Source organism: Antedon bifida, chromosome 4 (assembly GCF_963402885.1).
Source record: "Antedon bifida chromosome 4, ecAntBifi1.1, whole genome shotgun sequence".
NCBI classification, from domain to species: domain Eukaryota; kingdom Metazoa; phylum Echinodermata; class Crinoidea; order Comatulida; family Antedonidae; genus Antedon; species Antedon bifida.
The window spans coordinates 32,609,617-32,633,550 of record NC_136229.1 but is presented as its reverse complement, the minus strand read 5'-3'; the positions used below and the strand labels follow the sequence as shown (position 1 = coordinate 32,633,550).

At 33.9% G+C, this 23,934-nt stretch overlaps 3 protein-coding genes across 4 annotated transcripts; 1 reads left to right on the top strand and 2 right to left on the bottom strand.

Moving 5' to 3' along the window:
• Positions 1 to 1,616: 1,616 nt before the first annotated feature.
• Positions 1,617 to 23,738, bottom strand: LOC144839352 (otoancorin-like). The gene is made up of 26 exons (XM_078694668.1): positions 23,555 to 23,738; positions 23,225 to 23,261; positions 22,746 to 22,947; positions 21,978 to 22,118; positions 21,483 to 21,661; positions 20,981 to 21,167; positions 20,486 to 20,610; positions 20,147 to 20,252; positions 19,618 to 19,848; positions 19,301 to 19,465; positions 18,757 to 18,936; positions 18,554 to 18,636; positions 18,251 to 18,368; positions 18,045 to 18,151; positions 17,675 to 17,804; positions 17,113 to 17,306; positions 16,677 to 16,767; positions 16,265 to 16,454; positions 15,524 to 15,705; positions 15,142 to 15,297; positions 14,763 to 14,905; positions 14,104 to 14,243; positions 13,782 to 13,879; positions 13,049 to 13,232; positions 12,869 to 12,929; positions 1,617 to 1,633 (listed from the first exon to the last, which is right to left on the bottom strand). Coding segments are annotated over exons 1-26 (3,615 nt in total). The 3' UTR covers positions 1,617 to 1,632.
• On the top strand, positions 2,479 to 3,925 carry LOC144840334 (ribonuclease P protein subunit p21-like). The gene is made up of 4 exons (XM_078696123.1): positions 2,479 to 2,657; positions 2,913 to 3,013; positions 3,176 to 3,258; positions 3,358 to 3,925. The coding sequence occupies exons 1-4, from the start codon at positions 2,556 to 2,558 to the stop codon at positions 3,498 to 3,500; spliced, it is 429 nt and encodes a 142-aa protein (XP_078552249.1). The 5' UTR covers positions 2,479 to 2,555; the 3' UTR covers positions 3,501 to 3,925.
• Positions 3,944 to 12,432, bottom strand: LOC144840278 (lysosomal alpha-glucosidase-like). 2 transcript variants are annotated; one of them, XM_078696040.1, is made up of 18 exons: positions 12,237 to 12,432; positions 11,342 to 11,565; positions 10,734 to 10,879; positions 10,319 to 10,484; positions 9,921 to 10,017; positions 9,269 to 9,507; positions 8,985 to 9,116; positions 7,863 to 7,967; positions 7,449 to 7,562; positions 7,090 to 7,177; positions 6,641 to 6,758; positions 6,399 to 6,532; positions 5,918 to 6,090; positions 5,460 to 5,608; positions 5,179 to 5,320; positions 4,819 to 5,035; positions 4,403 to 4,605; positions 3,944 to 4,014 (listed from the first exon to the last, which is right to left on the bottom strand). In XM_078696040.1, the coding sequence occupies exons 1-18, from the start codon at positions 12,394 to 12,396 to the stop codon at positions 3,952 to 3,954; spliced, it is 2,670 nt and encodes an 889-aa protein (XP_078552166.1). In that variant the 5' UTR covers positions 12,397 to 12,432; the 3' UTR covers positions 3,944 to 3,951. The 2 variants fall into 2 exon arrangements, with proteins under 2 accessions (XP_078552166.1, XP_078552167.1); XM_078696041.1 differs by lacking the exon at positions 8,985 to 9,116 and adding an exon at positions 8,580 to 8,711.
• Positions 23,739 to 23,934: the final 196 nt, after the last annotated feature.

Sequence of the window (23,934 nt, the reverse complement as noted above, 5' to 3'; positions counted from 1 at the left end):
TTGTTATTTTTATTTTATAATCTATTCTGAAATTCTGAAATCAACCGGCTGCTGCCCTAGGCCCTACCTATAAGCCGGGTATTCGGCCTGCCCATGCCCTGCCCTAACGCGCCGGGCCTTCTAAGTTCTATCAAAGATCTCGTCCCTGTTTTCAGACCTAAGAGAAAACTCCCACCATGGTTTGATAATGAGCTCTACACTGCTTTGAAATCTAAAGAATCATATTTTAGAGAAAAAAAACGTAATCCAAATAGGTTAAATATTGAAAATTTTCGATTTGCTAGGTCAAATTTTAAACGACTTTGTAGATTTAAGTATCGAACCTATGTTAATTCTTTATGTTGTAATTTAAGTTGTAATCCGAAACGTTTTTGGTCTTGGATAAAATCCTCAAGAAAAAATAATAACAACATTCCTTCGGAACTACATTTTAATAATCAGTCAGCTTACACTGTAAAAGACAAAGCAAACTTACTTAATCAATTTTTTTATTCTGTTTTTAGTCCTGTTAACAACGATTTGGATGTTCCTAATCTTCCTGAATATCCCATCGATTGCTTATCTAAACTTGAGTTTAATCAGGAGGTTATAGAAAAGCACATTAATGAAATTGATTCTCATAAGGCTTCAGGTAATGATGGTCTAAGTAATATTGTTTTGTCTTTAGCTGCCAAACCTCTTTCTTTCCCTTGTAAAATTTTATTTGAAAGATGCATTTCTGAGAAACGTTTTCCGATAAAATGGAAGCAAGCTAACGTGTGCCCTATCTTTAAAGCTGGTTCTAAATCTGATGTACGTAATTATAGACCGGTTTCATTGTTGCCAACTATTTCTAAAGTTTTTGAAAAAATTGTTCACGACCAAATTTTTAAACATATATCACCAGTTATTAGTGACCATCAACACGGATTTTACCCAGGAAGGTCTTGTGAAACAAATTTGTCTGTTCTGTTGTCACATGCGTATGACGCAATAAATGCAAAAGGGCAATGCGAAGTTGTATATACAGACATGGCTAAAGCCTTTGACAGGGTCTCCCATAAGTTGCTCTTGTTTAAACTTCAACAATTTGGTCTAAATCACGATTTAATTTTATTTTTTACAAGTTATTTATCGGACAGGTTTCAGAGAGTCACTTTTGATGGTAACGCGTCTGAATGGCTTCCAGTTTTATCTGGCGTGCCTCAGGGGTCTATTTTGGGGCCTCTTTTTTTCATTATGTTTATTAACGATTTTTCCTTTGTTCCTCGTCATTCTAATGTTCTTATGTTTGCTGACGATATCAAATTATTTAAGTCTATACAAACTTTAAATGATATGTTGTTGTTACAAGAAGACGTTGACAGACTCATTCACTGGTGCGACACTTGGAATATGTCAGTCAATGCCTCTAAATGCAAATCAATGTCTTTTACTCTTAAGAAAAAACCCATCTATTTTGACTTTTATATTAAGAATATTATACTTGAAAGAGTCTCTGTTCACAAAGACCTTGGTATTTTTTTAGATAGTTCATTAACCTTCTGTAAACATATTGATTTTATAGTCTCTAAATGCAATAGGCTTTTGGGTTTTCTTTGGAGACATTGCAGACATATCAACGATAAAAAGGCTTTAGTTATTTTATACAAATCTTTAGTTAGGTCGAATCTTGAATTCTGCAGTGTTATTTTTAACTCTATTTCTCTTGCCCAGTCTTCTAGATTACAAAGTGTACAGAACAAGTTTTGCCGATTTTATGTGCGTAAATTTGGTTCTATTAGTAAAGACGTTCTTATTAATTTAGCGGATAGGCGTAAATTATTTGATTTAATTTTTCTTTTTAAGGCTGTGAACTCAATTTTTCATGGTAATTTTGAAGTGTACTTTCCTATTTCTGTTCCACAATATCAATTGCGTTATCCTGCTTTATTTTCTATATCAAGAGGGAGGGTAAATATTACTAAAAATGGTTTTGTTAATCGTTTGCCTAAGTTATACCACTCACTATGTAAAATTGATGGATCTGTTGATATTTTTTTTGATTCCCTTGCTTGTTTCCGTCACAAGGTTTTGTCTAATGTCAGTAATATTTAAATGTTGTCTTGTTATCTGTTGATTTTTGCTTGTATATTATATGTTATATTTTACGATCAGCCCTGTTAATGGTGACGTTTGGTCACTGTAGGGTGATGATGAAATAAAATAAAAATTAAAAAAAATAGTCTAACTTTTTTACCTCTCGTTCGTTAGGCTAGCCTAGCATGCTGTACTCATTCACTGTATTATAGGCCTATTCTATATAGTTTAGACTCTAAATAAAGAATAAGGACAGATCGTGCATCCCTCTTTTTATAACATTGCATTCCTTTAATATAATTTGACTGTATATTGCAAAAACGTACCATAAACAGCACGTCTACTTCGACAGCAAACAAACTTCATGTAAGTCGCCATGTTGTCGTCCAAAGTTCCGTTCCGACCCCGACCGCCGTGTGCTGCTATTTTCACGACCGCCGTTTACTGTGAGGACCAAAAAAGTGTTCATCCTCATTTATTTTTCTATTTTGCGGTTAATGGCACCTTTAGCAAAGCAGACGAAGGTTCGCAAATGGTACCAAGGGAAACGGAAGCATCCATATAAAGATGCATTTCAAAGAATGAACTTTCTTTATCAGGTATTCCGCAAAAATAAATCAAGTACCTAGGCCTGCCTAGCCTAGACCTAGCTTACCAACTGATCTAGGATTACTAACCGGTTCTCATTCACACTCTGTACCTTATTTTAGATGTATGGTCGGTTCGTACTGAATGTTAGCCTAGGCCTATATTTATTTATTTAGGGCATATGGTCAAGAAGTTTATTTTTAAATTACAGAATTTTATAATAATTTAGAACAAAAAATTAAGAATAAAATAATTTGTTTTTGCAGGCTGCCCATCTGACATTAAAACAAGACCCTGAAAACGAGGAATTGGTTAGATTCTACATTCACACAATGCGAATGATAGCACAACGATTAGTACTTAGGATGTAAGTTTAATTACTGCAGTAATTGTGTGTGTTTACTGTAAAAACTTTAAAATAACAATCTTGGTTGGACTTCTGTCCAACATTATGTACAACAGCTTATTGTATTGGGGAAAAAAAAGATCTAAACTAATATTTATTAATAAAGTTTGTTTTTTCATATAGTGAACCGGAAATTAAAAGAACTATTTGTAAAAAATGCAGTCTTCTTCTGGTTCCTGGAATTACTGCAATTACAAGAATACGAGGTAAAGTATCATACCGTGTACATAAAAATAAAAATATGCCATAATTTTATTGAGTGAGTGAATGCTTTGAGTAATTTTTAAATGTTACACTTTTTTTAGGTAAACGAGAGCAGCATCGTGTGGTTACGTGTAAAAGTTGTGGCCAAGTGAAACGATTCAACACCGGTGCCAATCACACACTATGGTCAGATATACCAGATGCTAGAATTTCTATGTTTACAGAAGATAAAGCTCAGAGTTGACAGCAGTCATGGCTTTTAGCTTGGAACATTTAAATCAACCAATGTTGTTATAATATTGTTAGGGTGTATAATATATTTAAGTTAGTTATGAATAAAAATATGCGAAAACTCTAGATAACTCTAAATAAAAATATGTTTCATTTTTGTATTACAAAATTTATTTATTTTAAAGAATGAAATTGATAACAAACAAATCAAATATACAAAAATAAACTTCATAGCAACAATATAGCATGATTATGTTAAAAAAAGGAATAGTAACTTTCAAAAGTATTGCTACATATTTTTATGAAAGACCATTGCAGTCTAGCAGGCTTGACATATTGGCTTATCAATAGACGTTTAAGTCCGGAGGATAAAATATCACTGCCTAACATTATCCATAGAGTGTTAATATAATTTATTTAAATAATAGTATATTACTTTTTTACTTCAAAATAAAAATGTCTTTTTACGTCCAAACTAAAGAGTTGAATTTGTTGAATGGAAGCTTCAGGTTTGTCACTGTCAGCACCTACAAAAGAAAACGTATATATTTAATAACATATTGAAAAATCCAGTATGTGTGTGATAGAGAGGAGAGAATGAGGTCTGTGGTGCTGGATAGAAGACAGCTAGCATGCCTCTACAGTATGTCGGTAAGTCTCCCAATAATCATCAGTTTCCAGATATTTCCTGTCTCCAATGGTTAATTTCTCCAAAATGTTTTTGATATACAAACAAATCTTGGAAAAAGATCACTTCAATTCAGGGAACAAGTTGTTGGGTCCCAATAGGACCTTCCAAGTCTACTGATAATCGTGGAAGTCTCCACTGATAAATGCACAAAAACCAGTAGGCCTACAGTGCTGTAGAAACCCTCCAACTCAGGGGACAATTTGTTCACCCTACTGTATACCTACTTTATATAGAGTATCATATGAAAATTGCACATCTTTTCCATTAGCTGACACCTGAGAAGGTGAGGCTGTCAATCCAAACACTTTGATTTCCCCAAGACTCATTTGGGATGATGATGGGAAGCCATCTTTGATGATGTTTGAATTAATTTGTTGCTTGTCTGCTTGGAATTGCCAAGTGCTATATGCTCCTTTTGCAACTGTATCTGAAATTAGATTAAACAAAGAAATCAATTTTTAGCTCATTTTTATACTTTTCCTTGTGGACAATACCCCTACATTGTGAACAATCTACGCAGTTTTCCGCTTACCGTTACCGCTCGTCTGTAAATTGGCCTTAATGCCCTTTTCCTTGTGTGGATGATACCCATGTCCCTTGATGAAGGTAACAGTTAACAACATAAAAGACATAACCTAACCTAAAGAATCTCCATCATCCCAGTACAAGTCACCAGTTGCTTGACCTTTGACATCTAAAGCTACCAGCAGATTTATAGGGTTCATTCTGGTTTCGGTAGTTGTCAAATTAGAATATTGCCATGGCAATATGTAACCGGCTCTCACATGAAGATTGATTTTGTCAAGAGGCGCATCGAGACGGACAGATTGTGTTGATGGTTGGTTAATGGCTTGACCCTATTAACAAATTTGAAATCACCATAATAGTCAACATTGAAAATACTGTAAATATTCCTTAAGCCTATTTTACACTAGGCTAAAATTGGAAGAACATTTTTTAACTTTTTAAAAATCTAGTGAAATCAGACAAAATCACTAACCGTTATTAAGTCATACCACACTCCTGCGGGTATCATGGCATCAACCGTTGTGGCGCCCTTTGTGATTACAGGTGAGATCATCAAGGCAGAGCCCCATAAGAATTGTTTATCAACTACAGCTAGCATTGGATCATCAGGAAACCTGTAAAATAGACAGTGGAGAATTTTAGGCTGGGAAAGAACGGTACTTTGACTTGGACTATTAGAACCTACAGGAGACTGCTGTAGATCTGTAATGAAACAGAAGTACTGTATGCAAAGTCACTACCCTAAGAACTTACTCAAAGAAGAGTGGTCTTGCAACTGTTGTTCCGTTAATGTGAGAATGGTAGAACAGTGTGTATAGGTATGGTAAGAGTGCATATCGAATCTTCAATACATTAGCAGTGGATTTCTGCATTGCTGTACTAAAAGCAGTTGGATCTTGATCCTGTGAACGAAAACAAACAATAGCACATTTACAAATTTCAGACATGTTGTTTGTTCAAAATGCATTTTTTTGTGATTTTAAAGTTTTATTGTAAAATATCTTTTTATGAATATTTTTTAATCTATTGCTCTAAAAAAATAGGACTAGCAGGTGCAATATCTATATCTGATATGTTTTTATCCTGTCTAAATATGTTTTTAAATAAATCAAATAAATAAATTTTTAATACAAAAATGCCCATAAAATAAGTGTGAATGATTTGCTGATCTGATCCTGTAAGGTAGAAAGTACATTGAACAAGTTTGTTACCTTACACATAACAGGATATGATGGACAATACAATGAGTTATGATTCCTTGAGAAAGGATAGAATGCCCCAAGTTGCATCCAGCGTTGGCACAACTCTTCATTAGTGTTGCCGTTGAAGCCGCAGATGTCTGCACCAACCAACGGAATACCAAAAAAATTCAGCGATAAAATTCCTAGAGAGAAAATGGATATTGTGTGTGTGTGTTGTTATTTTGGTGTTACATACCAAGGGTGGCCCACTAAGTATGGAGACTTGTTTCCAGTGGGTCCTTCTGGTGGTGAATTGGGCAGGACACAGGAGTGAGCAGCCTTTTGGGTGAGTGGTAAGATTATCAAATTTCTAACTAAAAGTGATATTTTTCTCTAGAGTGTACTGTAGCATTCACCATAGGTCAATAGCACCTGTGTGCACCTTCATAATTCTACAACTTGCAATGTAAACAGTTTTGTTTAATCATCATAGGTGATTACAGCCACTTACCAGTTATAGAGTAGTACATATCTGACCATCCACTGTCGTTATCGCCAAGCCAATGTCCACCGTATTGACCGCTACCAGGAAAAGTGGATCGAGAGATGATAAAGGGTCTTTTATTTCTGATGTTGATTAACACTCTAACAGAAAAACAAATTAAGTAAAGTTCACAAATTTCATTCAACGTTGTCTTATTCCACCAAGTTTTTTGGTAAGTTGGTACTTACTGATAAGCAAGTGGTACTTACTGATGAGTGGCCACCATCTCAGAGTATCCATACAGATTGTGAAGATTATAGTGAAGACCAATGGAATGCTTAGCTGTCATACACAGTGTCTTTGCCCATAGTTTACCTCCTGTAACTCCTGTGATCAAAAATATCAACAGAAAATGGCAATTACAGTGCAGGCCAGAAAAACTTACATACTGTGTCATTCTGTAACTGTGCAGTGTATTGTTTTCTATGTTTTAATCTTCATAAACTTTGTTTGTTTATTAATTTTTTATTTTGAAAAAAAAGGCAGATAGAAAAGAAAATAGAGGCCATGGATGAAAGCTAGCAGATATGATAAATTTGGAAAGGTCCTTTTTCATTTAGTATGACAACCATTATTCTATTAATTCATACTAAATAAAAACTGTTCTTTATTGATGAAAATACAGTTTTTTAAAACAAAATTATTTCAGAATACTTACTGGGAGTGTAAGGTGGATTTTCGTAAGTACTGTTGCTAGGGCAACCATTTGTTGATCCATCAATAAAATTTGATGGTTCATTCATATCCTAAATTTAAAAAAAATGAACAAGTTAAGTCACACGTTACCTTACATGGTCATCATTGTGGTCAATGGGCATGTTCACGCTTGTTATTTACTCACTAAGATGTATTCATGAACCATGATAAATTGAGTGGAAAGGTAACTTACATTAGTAAGTAACAAAGGCTATATGGGCCCAATGATTGACTGATCAATTTTGGATAAAGCTAAATAATTTTTGTTTTCACAAAGTCAAGAGAATTCTTGTGAAACAGTCACCAGTCGTTTATACTCACAATCCACATGCCGTCAAATTCCACCTGGTCATGGAAGTTCCTTGCCCAATTTTCCCACCATTTGACAGTTGCAGGATTGAAGAAATCTGGAAAAGCTGTTTTTCCTGGCCATACCTGCAAGTTAGATGTTTTATTGTGTTTCCGTAATTTTTGTATCACGAATTGTACAACAGCAATTTATAAACCTACAGAAACCAATGATTGGTTTGCCTTTGGTCAAACTATAAGTGTGTGTTATATACTTACAGAACCAATGATTGGTTTGCCTTGGATCAAACTATAAGTGTGTGTTATATACTTACATAACCAATGATTGGTTTGCCTTAGATCAAACTAAAAGTGTGTGTTATATACTTACAGAACCAATGATTGGTTTGCCTTGGGTCAAACTATAAGTTTTTGTTATATACTTACAGAACCAATGATTGGTTTCCCTTGGTCGTCTTTCACAAACACATCTTTTTTTATTCCGTCATCATACGGACCGTAATTAGTGGCAGTGCTAGCAATGCCTGGATCCTAAAAATTAAAAAAGAATGAAGAACATTTAATGTCTCACTCACAAGTATACAACATAAAACAAATGTTCAATACATAATTTTTATGAAAATATATATTTCTAATTACGATACTGAAAATGAACAAGCAAATGATGCAACACTAATACAATAAGTTTAGGCAAAAATTAAAATTAATTAACAAATATAAAAAATAAAATGTTTGTTAATGTTAGAAGCATTTCAAAAATATTCTACTATGATTATTTATATAAAGTTTTTACTGCAAGTAATGAGATTTTTTGGCACATATGGCGTTTCATACGTGTATTACTTGAGTTCGGATAATCGGACCAAAATCGTGGTTCGAAATAAAAACAAATAAATAAAAAAAAAAAGACAATAAATACAGACTTGGGGCAAGTCTAGTAATGAGAATGCTAAGTATTTCATTGTTACTTTCAATATACAAAATATTAAATTAGATATTGTATTAGTAAAATTATTTCAATAAATGCAGTATAGAATTCAATGAATGTAGCATTGCCTTTACTGCAGTAAAACCACAGTAAAATATCTTTGAAATGATATATAGTATTCAATGGAATAAAATGGTTGCTTAGCGATAACGTACAACAATAGGTATATAATGCTGTTTATGCTTATGAAGGTTAATGAGCAGCTGGGTCAAAGGTTGGACCCAGGTCGTATTCACAGTAAAGTCTTTCCTTCCCTCTGAATACTCTATATCATTCCATTGAGTATCCTAAGAGATGAATTGAAGAAAAATGTAAAACAAATGACACAAAATAACAATGTGGAACAGCTACTAAAAGTTGAGAAGACATGTGTGGAATCACAGGTTTTGAAGTATCTCAACTTTTAATGGCCTTTCCACATTTATAAGTGAAGAACAGTACACAGTAAGCACAGAGTCAGCCTAAGATATTTTTAATTGGTCATTTGGAATGTCATTGGTCTAGTTTGTCATTGACCTGTGCAAACTTTGTACCGTTCATCACCTTTGACCTCTACCTACAATAATCATCATATAATGTTGCTTGTGCTGATGCAGGTCAGTGGGAACTGACGGAAGCGCGTTGAAATGTGTCTTATCTAACGTCCAATCACGTGTCTGATCCATGTAGTCTATATCATTCCATTGGGTGTCCTGAAGAAATTGATTGCATTAAAACTGGTAAAATACATCACACATTTCAGCAATTAAGGTCCGATAGACAGCCTTTTAGGTTTTTTTTTAAAAGATATTAAATTTAAAAAAAAGTATTTTATCATGAATGAAAGAAAGCAAACCAAGTTAACCTGAGGGATTCCTGCTGCCCTCATCTTCTTCACTACATTTAGCGTGTTCTCTGCAGACCCATAACCCCATCGGCACAAGTGGAATCCAAGCCCCCAATAAGGAGGCATGTATGAACGACCTATGACCTCCGTATATTGCTGGATCACGGCATCTGGCTTGGGGCCAAGAAATATGTAGAAATCTAGAATACCACCAATTGTCCGGAATGTAACAGCTGGAGTGGGTTGAAGCATAACCTCTGAAAAACAACAATTGAAAGATTTATTGAAAAAAAATACAATGATAAAAAATCTAACAATTGGCTGCCAGTTAAATTCCTGGCTTTGTAAAGACAATACAAATTCAAATACAGATATTAACATATAATAATATACATAATTGAAAATATTTAATTATGTTAATTTCATTTATTATTGCAGAATTATTAGAAATAAAATTTATTTCATTTTATTTTATTCACAGCGATGAAACCGCCACTAACGGGTTGAATCTAAACATAATAAACTATAAAAATACATTCAAATAAGCAACAATAACATAAACAAAGATTGGAACATTATAAAGATTTAACAATTTTACCCTTAAATACATTTAAACTATCATAAAATAAATCAATATCCAAACAAGAAACAAGCAACCTATTAAAATTACCCATTGCATTGCTGTTTAAAAGAAAGACTCCATGAGTGTTGCCAGAATTGTCCATATTTAAATAAAATGGATGTGAACCATATAGATTGTTACCACTCTGAAAAGGGATCAAATTCAAGATGAGCATGCCAACTGATTAAATTAAAAAGCTATGATAATAACAACTTCTACTTATCAAGTGATTTTTTCACAAGGCATTTATTGTAACGTTTACAGACTCCAACATACAAAGACAGCTTCTGTATAATCAGTAAATGTTTATTGAACACTTTAACATAACATTGTTTCAACCCAACGTGAAGCACCAACACTGCTCTTTTCACAAGTTCTCTACAGGTCAAGTATGGCACGCCAATCATGTACAGTAACCACCGGAAACATACAGAAATTGTACTTACATCAGGTGGCATGTCTCGCGCCCAGAAGACAAACCGCTTCCAGGTGACATCATGAGCAAGTTTATCCTGATGTTCTCCGAGTCCGTAGATATTCTTAGAGGTCAACAACGAAGATATCTGGATAAACTGGTCAGCAAATATTAAAGGACTCAAACTGGTATCAAATCTATAGGATGTTGGAAATGAAAATTTTTATTTTATTTAAAATTGTCTTCCAACAACAAATATACTTTTATAGAAAATATTAAACAATGCACACTAATACTTTTAATTCTAACAGCTTCTTTAACGCATACCTGTAGGATTAGCTTATTATACCACTTTCTATTTGGAAGGTGATGAAGTCTGATAATGATTTGTTTTTATTCAAAAATTAGTGACTGATTACCGATATAAACATTAAACTTGCACTTACAAAACTTTGTTATTTGATTTTCTGATCACAGAAATTGCAAATGGATTCATCTTGAATTTGACATCATAATCAGTTGTGTTGAGCTTTTTTGTGACCTTTGGAGTTTTGATTGGCACTTCATAACGAGCATTTGCAGGATCATAGATCTACCAATTACATTTGAAAAAGAATTTAAATATAATTGTAACCAAGAAAATTAAAACTGCTAAAATCTTAAAATCAGAGTGCCTAATTCGAAAAAAAAAATGACTTTATAAAAACGGAGCAAATCATTCCTCCTGCAGTTTTTCCAGTTGATTTCTAATGAAATATCAAGACTCAATTAAAGAGGGTGCAAATTCTTGAGAAAAACATTAGCAAACAATTGGTATGCCAGGTACATTTTATGGAGGACTATCATGATGTTTATTTGTATACAGTATCCAAACACAAACAGGTAAAGGAGAAGGTCTGTAACAGGGGCGGATTTAGGGGGTGGGGGGTGCTAAACAGGCTTTAGCCCCCCCTAACCTATAATGCTGGATCCGCCCCTTTGTAAAATGCTTTCAAGAGGAGGTGAAACTCCAGTTTCTACATAATTCTGCATTCCAGTTCATTTCTATCTGTACCTTGAAATGAATTCTTGTTTCCGTTTCAAGGTACACATCCAACTTGAGAGTCATGATGTCATTTGGATAATACCCCTTTGTGCTCCGCTTCAATGTCGCTGTGTATCCAAACACAGTCTCTTCAGGAGTGGACATGTTGTATGTTGCAAAGTCCGTTGGGTAGAAGCAGTATGGGACGCCATCGCCATTTTCTGATACACTGTTGGCTGGTTGCCAGCAACAACCTATTTGTGATAGAAAGATGATAAATGTAATGATTTAATTAACATACTGTATATGAGAAAGGTTAATTAGGTTGACAAGACATAGTGTAACCAAACAGTACTTTGGAAAAATGAACAATTCCTATCAACAAAATAATGGATATTCAATCAATTTTGAATTTTAATTGAGGTCAAAAGGTCAAATTGTTCTATATTGAAAGAAATATACATAATAAATTATATTATGCATAATATTTATAATGCATTTCGCTTAATAAAACTTATTAATTAATTTTTTACAAAGATAATAAATTAAATATTCTGCTGCATACTTTAAAGTTAGCTTAAATTAATACTTTACAAATACATGCATAATTAGGGATATACATATGTAGTTCCATTCATTATTATCTGAAAAATCATGCCACGGATGGTATACTATTAAAGTTATAAATATAATTATGTCTACTATAAAATAATTAATAATATTATACTAGGACTAGGTAAAAGAGGGAGTAGCCTATCAATTACATGCCTACCTAATATTAATAAAGGTCTAAAATATATAAAAAATGCTAGTGCAAGGTCATATTTTGATTAAACAAGGTGTTTAAACCTAGGCCTAAAAGAAGCCTTCTGAAGTACCTAAGCGAAGTGGGCCGCGTCGCCTCCAAACACAAAAGCTAGCCTACCTCGCTGTTCGCACCTGTCCTGGGTAGCAAACTCGTCCGTTTCGGGCTGACAGTCGAATTTCATGTCATCCGATAAGACCGAACAGTCTTTAGCATGTAATCTGAAGACATATGCACATACAATAAAGCAACATACAATTAATTTTAACGTTGAAAACATCTTCAGTTCTGTAGGCCTAGGCTAGACCCGGTGCTGCACAAGTACACGAACAAAACATTAAAGTCACGTGGTAACGTTACGCTGCATCGTCACATGACCAATAAAAAAGTTTAGACTATTCCAATTTGTAAAGGGGTTGAAACCTTTTATTTCATCCTTTTGTTAAAACATTACATCAAAATAAGCAACATAATTAAAGCACCGAGCAAGAGGAGAGGAAAGCTATGTGTTTCAATGTACACAGTTTGGTTTCCATTATTAACTTGTATTTTTTGTATTTAACAAAATTGGATTTACCATTCAATTCTGTTTTTAATCATTATTAATAATTTAATGTATTAAAATTCATTTTAAATTTGCAATTTTTTTCATGAAAACAGTTAACAACAAAACCTCAAACTTTGGAGCCAGTTGACTATCTAGTTGTATCCTCACTAATATTGAAAATACATTCGGAATTATTATTGTAAACTAGTTTATCAACATTAGTATAAAGACACAGATCCATTCCATCAGTTTGTATTTAGTGGAATCTGAAAAAAAAAACAATAGAAAATCTATTTAAAAAGCCAAAATTGTGATGCCTAGTTGTATAACATTTTAATACAAATTCTATGTAATGTTAACAATGTTACACTAAATGCAAACTTGCCATTAGCACTGCTGCTTGTAGGTTTGTCAGTGCGCACTTGTGAAAGAATGGTGACGTCACCGCCATACTCCGCAGCATAGAGGGCATCCTGAACAGGACTGGACAACACAGATCGCTGGTCATTTGTAATTGCTTGTGCTTGATATTGGTCAAAATATCCAACCAATTCCAAATTAAATGAATCCTATGAAAAAAATAAGTACGGTAATTTAAATTTGCATAACATAATTTTCCTGTTTTAAATTTGTATGAGACATAAGCACCATAATTTTCACGAATACTTATCTTATCTTAAGCTTTGTCTACACTATCAAACTAGTTTGACAAAAAAAGTGTGATGTGCCCAAATATGGTAGTGATATACCCAAATATGGTAGTGATATGACATCATCATGTCCATATATGGGCACATCACATGTTTTTGTCAAATAAAGTTTGATAGTGTAGACAGAGCTTTACAAAAATTTCCTTTGTGTGTAAATATAGTAATGTTATATAGGTGCAAACCGACGCGTTTTTAGTCGCATGCAAACGCGACTTTATAGGTCACTATGTCGGTCAGTTGGTTGGTCGGTTGGTCGGTCGGTAAACACTAACTCAAATTTGCATACGCGACTGCAGCCTGTATGTATATGGCCTTGTTTTATGAGGATAGAGTTGTCCTTGCTTTGTATAATCTGCACTATCACACCAAGAACGAAAAATAAGTCTAACTTTCTATTAGTTCCAATACCTTGAAAACATCTGGTGGTAGTAATGCTAGAGCGGCAGGTGAAATACCAGCTAAAGACTCTTCATCAATATTGGCAAAATCTTCTGATGAAAAACCACCTTTAACAGAAGAAAATAAGTAAAATTTGTTTGACGAAGTGTGTACTAAGAAATGTGGGATCTGATCTGAAACCTTTAGGCATGTTTAAACTTTGGATCTGCAATTGCCTATGTAGGCCTACTATGTCAAATCTTTGACTCAGAGCCACCAACTATTCAAAGGTCAGATAAAATGTCCACTAACGACCACAATGGTTTGAACCATTACACAAACTAGGTCTTACCAACAACTGTTCCAACTTCAGTGTATATCTCAGGCAACCAGGTTGAGATGGCGCCATACTGCTCGACCGCTTTGGACTTTAAAATGGACAGTTGCTGATGAGAACACATGGTCAGTTCACCAATGTCTGTAGATGCCTCACTAAAAGAAAGTGACAACACTGAATACTGAAAAGCTTTATTTGTCCATTATCATATAAAATAATAATAGAAATTCTTCTTAAAGATTGGCAAATATATATTAGTAGGCCTACAATTAAAAAACAGATATAGGCCCTATATAAAATATAAACAAACAATTACAAAAAAATAGAATACACACACATTATTGCACAAAAACTTAAGTTTAACAACATCAGCTAAACACGCGCAATAACAGGTATGTCAATAGTAGGCCTATAAATTGTATTTTTTGTCGTTATTTTATGTTGCTTTATTTGCAAGTTGTTTTTTTTTACCTTAAGTTGTATTAATGGAGCGAGCAGTTAAATGTTCAGGCCTATTGGCAAGTTACTTGATGACATACCGAATGAATATTATTATTAATGAAATACTTAATTTTAGTAAGAGACAATGTAGATTAAACACATAAAGTAGGCGCATCTTCTTGGGATGGGAGAGCAGGGAAAAACTAATTTTATTTATAGATGTTTTCATTTACCCATAACTTTCAAATGAGATTATAAGCATCTGGTCTAAAGACATTCCACATAGGAAGCTGCTAAGACCAGTAAGATCCGTGCCATTCAAATCAGAGATCTGCCACCCAGTAAGCTCAAGGTACCGATTAACACCACTTTCAAGCTACAAGAAGTAATACACAAAATGTTCTCTTTTTTTCTGTTGATTCCATCTGATATAGAAATTATATATGCTTATTCATTATACTAAGATGTTATGATAATTGTAACTTACCAATTATAGATCCTCCAATAATAATTATTTAGGTCTCAATTCTTACTTAGTCTTAGGATATAAAGGTACACTTTTATATTTTTATAATTGAATACTTTTTTAGAGTTTTATGATATTATACTAACTTGTTCACTTTGCCAGCCATCCAATTGCCCAATAGTGTAAAGTGTGTCAAGATATGACAGGTCCAATTGGCTCATGTGATCCGGAGTGAATGCTGTTGCTATGTAACCAAGAAGCGCGATATCCTCAGAGGATATGTTGCCAAATGACCCCCAAGTCTGAAGAAAAACAAAATGACAGTCAAAGTTTTCGAATGGGGTGATTGATTGATTATTTTGTAGAACAATTGATTTATAAAATTATCAAATTGACCAAATCCTTTAATGACGGACTGCTATTTTAAAACGTCAGCTAGAGCTTAACAATGCTACTGATGGCAGCTCTAAAGTAAAATTATATTAGCGTTACGCTGTTTGTTTTGCTGCGAAAAATACAAAAATAAACCTGAATGGCTTTGTTGAGCAAGATGTCCAGTTGGCCGTCAGAGTAGTTGCTAACAGCACCAAGCACGTCAAAACAATTATCAAAAGTGTCTGTAGTGATGGCATTCAGCTCGTCAACAGTCCATGCTATGTTGCCATCTTGCAGGTCAATTATCTCATCACAGGATGGACTATGGACAACGTCTGAAAAAACACACAAATCATTCCTGTCTGGGGTTTCTTAATGTTTTTAATTTGATGTAGAAACTTAGAAGAAATCAATGATTTACTACTAACTATAAATTTTGTAGGAGGAGAGAATTTTCCTTTTTTGTTGATCCAATAGATCAAAAAGAACGTTTCGCCAATTTTGTGTAGTGTGGTTGCACCACTTTGTGTGTGTTCCACTGATATACGGATACACCGAATAAACAACAAGAACAACGTCAGGGCTACACTAGAAAACCTATTATATTACTGACTACTTTGCGTAATTGATTGAAATGTCTGTGGTACTATATGTCACTTTATGTCAATGAATAAAAGTCGGCTACACCCACGAAAGAGTAAAAAAGAATAAACAACAAGAACAACATCAGGGCTTCACTAGAAGTCTATGAGTTCCTACCTAGTATATTACTGACTACTTTGTGTAATTTATTACAATGTATGTGGTGCTGTATGCCACTTTATGTCAAAGAACCAGATGTCTCTATGTAGACGGTTACCAGTACCAGGTGTACCATGATCATTATTATTTTACCTCTACGTCTGCGCCTTGATCCCTCCGATTCTGCCACCAATGCTTCTTTTGTACGAATGGCAACACTTGTGAACCCGTCTGCCAAGATTAGCTCATCTTCTTCTGTAACATCTATTATACTCTCTGACCGTCTGTCCCTGAATTCTTTAAAACTGTTCAATGTTTCGATAGCAACTGCTGAAAAGTTTGCCTAAAATATAAATAAATAACGAAAATGAGGTGCATTACTTTTCTGTGTGATCCATGATGGTGTAATGTCTGGGGTTTGAATAAACAAAATCGTAGCTATATGTGCATGGATTTTGTAGATAAGTCTTAAACACCCTACAAGCTAGTGGTGTTCAATTTGGTGACATATAATCTAAGATGGAGATTAAAAATTTGTTTTTAAACAATTTAAAAATGTATTCACCTCGTCAAATTCCATGATCTCATTTCGTGAAAAACTTGAAAGTAAAGGACCACTGGTTGCTATGGCATCACTACTCCAAGTGTTAAGCTCACTATAATTTTCCCATTGAAAAAATAATAATGAAAAATATAAAAATTAATTTATCAATGCACAATTTTATGACATTAAGGAACTTCTTAATATTTCTTGTGGGGAATGATGAGTTAAGGATAATTACTCTCAACATGAACCAGTATTGATGAGTCTGGGATGACCCGATATTGGTGTGATAATTCTAAAGCTCTGTCTATACTATCACACTATTTTGATAAAAAAGTGTGTGACGTGCCCTAATATGGTAGTAATTATGACGTCATCGTGTCTATATATGGGCACATCACATTTTGTTGTCACAGAAAGTTTGATAGTGTAGACAGAGCTTAAAAAGAAAGTTTACCCATTAACGTCCAGCAGTTTATCATGCATTGCGCCAAGTTGCTCCTTGTCTAAGTCACATTCTCTAAGACTGTAAACATTATCAATGAACACGTCAGGTTCAATACGCGTATACGCGTCAGCTGGTACGCTACAGGATAAGTTACCCAGACTTAGTAGGTCATCTGAGGTCAAGACTTCATCACTTGATTTATTCTGTAAATGAAGATGTGAAATAGAGCAGAATTATCAGTTGGGGATTTGAATAAATACAATCTATTCCCGTACACTGTGTTATAATGATTTATATAATAATTAATTTTTTTGTTGTTGCTAATGTTGTTGTTATTTCACCTTATTTATATGGAGTGACCCTAAACAGGGGGCGCTTGTGATGAGTTATGATATTAATAACTTCTTATTACCTTATTGTTTTTAAGGGTCTCAGCTTAAAAGCTTTCCTTATTTTGAGTTCCCTTTGTACATGACATTTGTACATATCCTTAAAAGTTATGGAATAAATTGATTTTGATTGAATGTTTACAGATACTTTGGTTTACAATGAGTAGTCACACATAAGTTACCATCATTTTCAAAGCTTCATGAGCCATCCACTTTCTTTTCTCTTTTTTATCTTCGGTCAGTTTTGTATTTCCAATTTGTTCATAAGCTAACTTCTTCAAATTTTCTGGAATTTCATTTAAATCATCAACACTAAAACAAAAATTACTATATAAATATCTAATTGTAGTAAATATTATTACTCCAGTAAACTTGCTCAATCTCACCATCTGTTTCTCCAGAAAGCGTTTTTAAGAGTTGGAACTAAATTGGGAATTGGAATCGATCCAGGTTTGGGAGATTTATGGTTTTAAGAGTCTGGTTTCAGAAAATATTATATATATCTTAAAAATGAATTATTATATTATTCGATAATTAATATTACGACTGTACCTAAATTCCTTCAGGACCCTTCCACCCATATTAGTGATATCACTTTCTGTCAGACTTGATGTGAATTCTTCATCACTTTCCTTCATTGTGTCTTTTATACAACGCATCTTACAGTGTAAACAAAAGCATACAAACACATTATTTTTTGACTAAGTTTGATTTTCAATAATTTAACTGTAGAAAACAAGTTGTTATAGATATCTGACCTGTTTATTATTCCAGCCATCTTGCTCCATCAAAGCAGTTACCAAGGAAACAACATCATCACCGGCCATCTTGTGTATGTCCTCGCATGGAAGACCCGAAGCAATGGTTCCCAAGTTCCTAATTAGAACAGTGTAAGCAATTTATTATAAGACGATATAAAGTCCAACTTTGCACTTAATTATAGATATGTTACCATTTAAGGACTGATTCCTGACTAAGAGAAGTGACTGCCTATGTCATTTAGAACATTAATGCTAGATTTATATAAAATCAACGCCTGCATCTATGTATAACCTTATCACCTGATAATGTCAGTTGTAAATGTAACTTCTTCTCCTTCCATCTCTTCTAAACCAGACTTTATGCTTCTGTACAACAATTTACTCTGCCAAACAAATTATACAATCATCAAAATATATAGTAAAATTAAACTTCTGAATTATTTACAATGGACAATCATTGTTTTGCTGACTTTTGTTTATGTCCATCAATTTAAGTGATTTACCTGTGATCTTGTCCACTTTACCTCACCTGCCCCAGCACTTTGGTTGTTGCCTGTGCTCACTGACATACTGGTGATGTCTTCATACGACATCTTTTTGACAGATTTCAGTGGAATCTCTGCCACGTAATCTTCGCCTAACATACCTATCAAAGCACCGACATCACCTTCAACTTTTGACGCCTTAAAAAGTATACAATAATTGTCAATGAAAGAAACTGTCTTTATACCACTGTAATAATAAATCGGACAACAAGAGGAAGATAGAGTTAGGAAACAAATATGAAGGGTTAGTTTCTTCACATGTATAACATGGCATCAAAATTACACTAAAAACTAACCACAGTATTGATTGATTAATTGATTGATTTCTTTATTAACTGAGTCAACACAGATACATACAATAAAAACATGTAAACAATAAAAAATCAGTACAACAGACTCGAGTTAAAAGGATATCCCAAAAAGTAAAAAACTTATTTCCATTGGGGTCCAGAAACACAGAGAAACAAATTGCACAGATTAAAAGTTCAAAGCATACACTCACTTTTTGTACAATCTGTTTTCTTTTGGCTTTATTCAGATCTTTACCGATACCTTTAAATGTTTCAGCCGCTTCTAAAACATCATTAGCATCAAGTTCTTTGAGGTCGTCGGTTTTTAGCATGCTACTTAGTCCCTTGAGATCCTTGATCTCTGCTGCAGAAATGCGCTACAGAAAAACAATAATTTCAATCTAATTTCAATGTATATTTTCACCATCGCAATTCAATTCAAAATTGAATTGCAGTAGAGTACCAAAAACAACAGGTTGCATCATGTTAAACAATTATACAATCATTGTAAATGAAAGAAAGTCTTTACACCACTGTCTCGTCTTTTAACTTTCTTAAGCAATGTTTGCTTCTGCCTAGGACTCATGCTAGACGCATCAAGTTCATCCATAGCTCCTAAGATGGCTTCAGCTGGTATCTTCTCAAGTTCCTGCATTTCTAGCCCGACTACAGATTTCCCGATGCTACGTAGATCTTCTGAACTCCAGGCTGACGGGTCACCACGTTGTTCCACGACCTTCTTTGCTATTAGTCGACTTTCCTGTAAATATGCACATTTCGTATTGTAGAATATTACATGGAATTAAGAAACATAAATGGGGAAAAATATTTGGTCAAAAGAACATTATTTTTCATCACCTCTTAACAGTAACACAAGTCACCAATGACAAAGTTGAGCAATGTTGTAAATTTGCTTCGTGCAGAAAGTGAATTGGAACCAAGATTGTGCGGCATTTTTGTTAACAAGGACAGGAGGGAAGTTAAACTGGATTTACCACCAGGAGATAAGTTTGTACTGAATATGATAAATGTGATAACTGACATAGGAAGGTTTTTACCTTTCCCCTCTTTCTCACTGTGGACGTGAAGACATCCATTGTGATAACCGATGCAGGGAGGTTCTTCATATCTTGAGATCGTATAAATTGCACCAAATCCCCAAGTCTATTCAGTGATAAATATTACAAGAATGAAGAATAAATTATATAATTTATACCAGTAACTAACAACACTCATCCAAGAGCAACTAAGAGAAACAGTAATCTTAGTACAAAATCTTATTTGTTTGTGTTTTTCTTTATTTACTTAAGTTTCAACATAGTATTATGATGTATCCCAATTCATTCGTAAAACTGTTATACTTATGATGAAAATAATGGAGTGTTTTTTGTACAAACCGTGTTACGTTTTCGGCTGACCACATCCAAGTTGAAAGGTCAGTGACGCGATGGACATAGGCACGGGCAATCTGTGCGTTTTTAGCAAGAACCTTGGTATCAATAACATCCAGAGATTCATCAATCTAAAAAATAATAATTTTGAAATTAAAGTTTGGGCCACCTTGATATATGAAACGCCCTTTAAAATAAAATACCCCTTAAAGAAATATTTTTTTCATTTTGTTGTTGAATATGCCATTTTAATGTCATATAATATGTATTCACTTTGACCAAAAATTGAATCGAAAACAAAATTATTTACCTGAAAAATCCTTAATTAATCCTTTTAATTTTAAGTCAAATTGGCTGCCAGCCAATGGGTTTTTAGTTGAATTAGGTTTTTTTTCCAGGAGTGATTCACTTTATTAAAACTACAAATGGTCTATAAAATCTGATTTACTAATCTTAATTTTTCATGTTTTTGGGTGACAATACATGTTTAAATAACGTTACCACTTCATTGGGTATAGCCTTAATATCTCTTCTGGATAGTGTTGGCAAGAGGGCATTCACTTCGTCCATGTCATCCGCTGTCCATCTTTGTACTGGTCCTTTTGATTCTTTGTACTTCTGCATCACCACCTTCTGTACAGACTTATCGAGGGCACCCTTATCTGACAGCTCGTTTAAAGATGGAAGCCTAGATTGAAATTAATGGAAGACAATTCTGTTAAAAAACAACATAATCTATGTGCCTTTTAGGTAGTAGAAGTAGGGAAAGAAGAAAATCTGTTCACACACGCACGCACACAAGTTACCAACATATATTAATCGTGAAATTTGAATTAACAAGCAAAAACTAAAACCTTTTATAAACATTTGTTCCTAATGTTTAAAATATTTGTTCTTCAATCCAATGCTAACAGTAACAACATTCTAGATTTTTATACAAAGTGATTTAGTAATAATGTGTGTGTGTGTTTGTGTTTGATAATATTCAAAATATAAAACTCACAGAGATTGAAATGTATCTGATTTGAGTTCTTTAATATGCTCATTTGAAAGTCCTTGTAAGAAAGGACGCATTGTCTCCGCCTGCTGTGGGTTCCATGTGTCGATTGGTCCCATCTGGTTAATTCCTGCATCGATCATAGGATGGTAATACATCCCAGGTATATCTATGTCAGAATTCCCCTAAAACAAAATTTGCATAATTTTCAATTGATTCTGGCAACCGATTATATTATTACCGTACAAGGTTTACGATGGATAAAATGTTTTTAAATCTTCTTCTTCTTCCCTAGACTCCTGGTCTAGGGCATTTATTTGTACAGCACATAGGCCAACGGCCCGAAGTAGGCCTACATATATATTATTTACAAAAATTAGATGCAGAAAGAATTATTTCTTTTTTAAATGCAATTTACAATTAAAGTAATCAGTAACCGTGTTGTAAATATTATTATTATTTATTTTTTAAAATTGGGATAAAAATATAAATTTATGTTACCGACGCCACATCCATCATTAAGCTCTCAAAAACAGTCCGATTCAAATTTGAAAATATGTGTTGAAATGAATCGATACTGAAGTCTGTAGATTCCAACATCACTTTCACCTCGGCAACAGTTAAGTTGGCTACGTAGTCACTCTGAACAAAACGATAAGTAAGTAAATAAATTAATTGTCATTTGGAAACATATAAAAAACGGTTAACAATAAATAAATAAAACTTAAACTACATGGTGAAACTATCCCCCGCCCGACACCATCCCGGTATTTCTAGAACTGGTTTCGGGGTTGGTAAAAAATTATTCCCCGCCCGACACCATCCCGGTATTTCTAGAACTGGTTTCGGGGTTGGTAAAAAACTAAACTACGCTAGACACCATCCCGGTATTTCTAGAACTGGTTTCGGGGTTGGTAAAAAACTAAACCCCGCCCGACACCATTACGGTATTCGGCGCTAAAAATAAATGTGAAAACATTGAAGATGAGAAAAGCAGTAAAAATAAAATAGTTGACCAAGCTAGGACAGCTCAGAGATGAACCAAGTCCTTTGTTTCTGGTACAGATGCCCAACTATTAGACCACCAAGAGCATGATGTTATTACCACCTGCGTTTGGGAAAGTGAAACAGAGCACAAAGGTTCATAATATAAGCGATATTTGCATATATGCCCCTATATGGACACGATGACGTCATATCACTACCATATTTGGGCACATCACACTTTTGTGTCAACTAGTTTGATAGTGTAGACAGAGCTTTACTCACACTTAATCTCTTTAAAAGTGAATTAGGTATATATGCCTCTTTGAAACTCATCTTTCTTCGAGTAGAATTGTGATGAGTTTCTTGGTGATGCATTTTATTCTTTATCATAATATCTGCAATATTAGGAACATTATTTGGACGATGTTTCCTATCTTCGTCTCCAGTTTCGTCTTCAGACAAAGATCCAAACATGCAATGCAACCTTCAACGTGACAAAAAGATTCAAATTTATTATTTGTTTACATATTGTCAGTTGAAAAAAAAAATCCATAATGTAAATCACTTGCATACAACCTGATATGTTTTTATTCAGTATAAATATTTTTAAATTTAAAAAATAATAAAATAAATAAGCATACATGAGTGTATTCAACACTAGATGAAGTAGGCATACGGTACTCCCACACGAATCAGACTAGAGGTCTGCATGTTCGATTGATACATACTAATAAAACTGACTTCCTACAAACCAAACTTACTCATTATCTGTAACTTTTTCACCCTTTCCTTTTTCATCTGAAAAAAATTTAAATAAAAACATGAATGAATTTACAAAAAAAAAACTGAATGAATCAATGTGGTTAGGCGACCTGGTAACTGTTTTAATTATTCATCATATAAAATTGAAATTAATAAATAAAGCTGTGATGAGTTCATTAAAGTTAAAGTTCATTCTTCATTCAACTGCAGGAGTGCCATCATTCATTATCCAATTATGCTGCTTCTTTATTTAATTAATTTAAATCAATCAGTAATGAAATTAATATCTTACTATATTAAAATTAATAAGAATACTCATTTTTATTTACCGATTGGTACATGCCAACGATGATCATCTGTAAACGTCTGTTGAACGTCTGGCTGCTCTAAACACGACGGGTCTTCTCGGCGCGGCCCAACCAGTTGTAGATGTTTACGGGATAAAACAACCACTGTAGATTCAGACAACACACAGAGGCTGACAACAACACGCATACAAAAACAGGAATTCATTACAACTCACATGTAGGCGTTTTTTATTCTGCAAAACCTTTAAAACTAGGCAAAATAGCTTTAATAAGTTTCTAATTTTGCCTAGCCTAGTCGAAAACGCTATCTCTGTTATTGAAGGAGGAATATCGGATCGAGCTGGCCACCTATCTACGCGCGCGCGTGACAAAACTTTTTTTACTATAGAGGGCGCAATATC

What these genes read in the sequence shown, in the direction of transcription:
- LOC144840334 (XM_078696123.1), top strand. Translation starts at nt 2,556, where the DNA reads ATGGCACCTTTAGCAAAGCAGACGAAGGTTCGCAAATGGTACCAAGGG. An exon ending in GAATGAACTTTCTTTATCAG is followed by an intron (nt 2,658 to 2,912) that starts GTATTCCGCAAA and finishes TTGTTTTTGCAG; the next exon opens with GCTGCCCATCTGACATTAAA. An exon ending in CAACGATTAGTACTTAGGAT is followed by an intron (nt 3,014 to 3,175) that starts GTAAGTTTAATT and finishes TTTTTCATATAG; the next exon opens with TGAACCGGAAATTAAAAGAA.
- LOC144840278 (XM_078696040.1), bottom strand. Translation starts at nt 12,396, where the DNA reads ATGTTTTCAACGTTAAAATTAATTGTATGTTGCTTTATTGTATGTGCA. An exon ending in CGCGAGACATGCCACCTGAT is followed by an intron (nt 10,018 to 10,318) that starts GTAAGTACAATT and finishes ATCCCTTTTCAG; the next exon opens with AGTGGTAACAATCTATATGG. An exon ending in GGATGATGGAGATTCTTTAG is followed by an intron (nt 4,606 to 4,818) that starts GTTAGGTTATGT and finishes ATCTAATTTCAG; the next exon opens with ATACAGTTGCAAAAGGAGCA.
- LOC144839352 (XM_078694668.1), bottom strand. Translation starts at nt 23,738, where the DNA reads ATGAATTCCTGTTTTTGTATGCGTGTTGTTGTCAGCCTCTGTGTGTTG. An exon ending in TAATGATGGATGTGGCGTCG is followed by an intron (nt 21,662 to 21,977) that starts GTAACATAAATT and finishes ATTTTGTTTTAG; the next exon opens with GGGAATTCTGACATAGATAT. An exon ending in AGATCATGGAATTTGACGAG is followed by an intron (nt 16,455 to 16,676) that starts GTGAATACATTT and finishes TTTATATTTTAG; the next exon opens with GCAAACTTTTCAGCAGTTGC.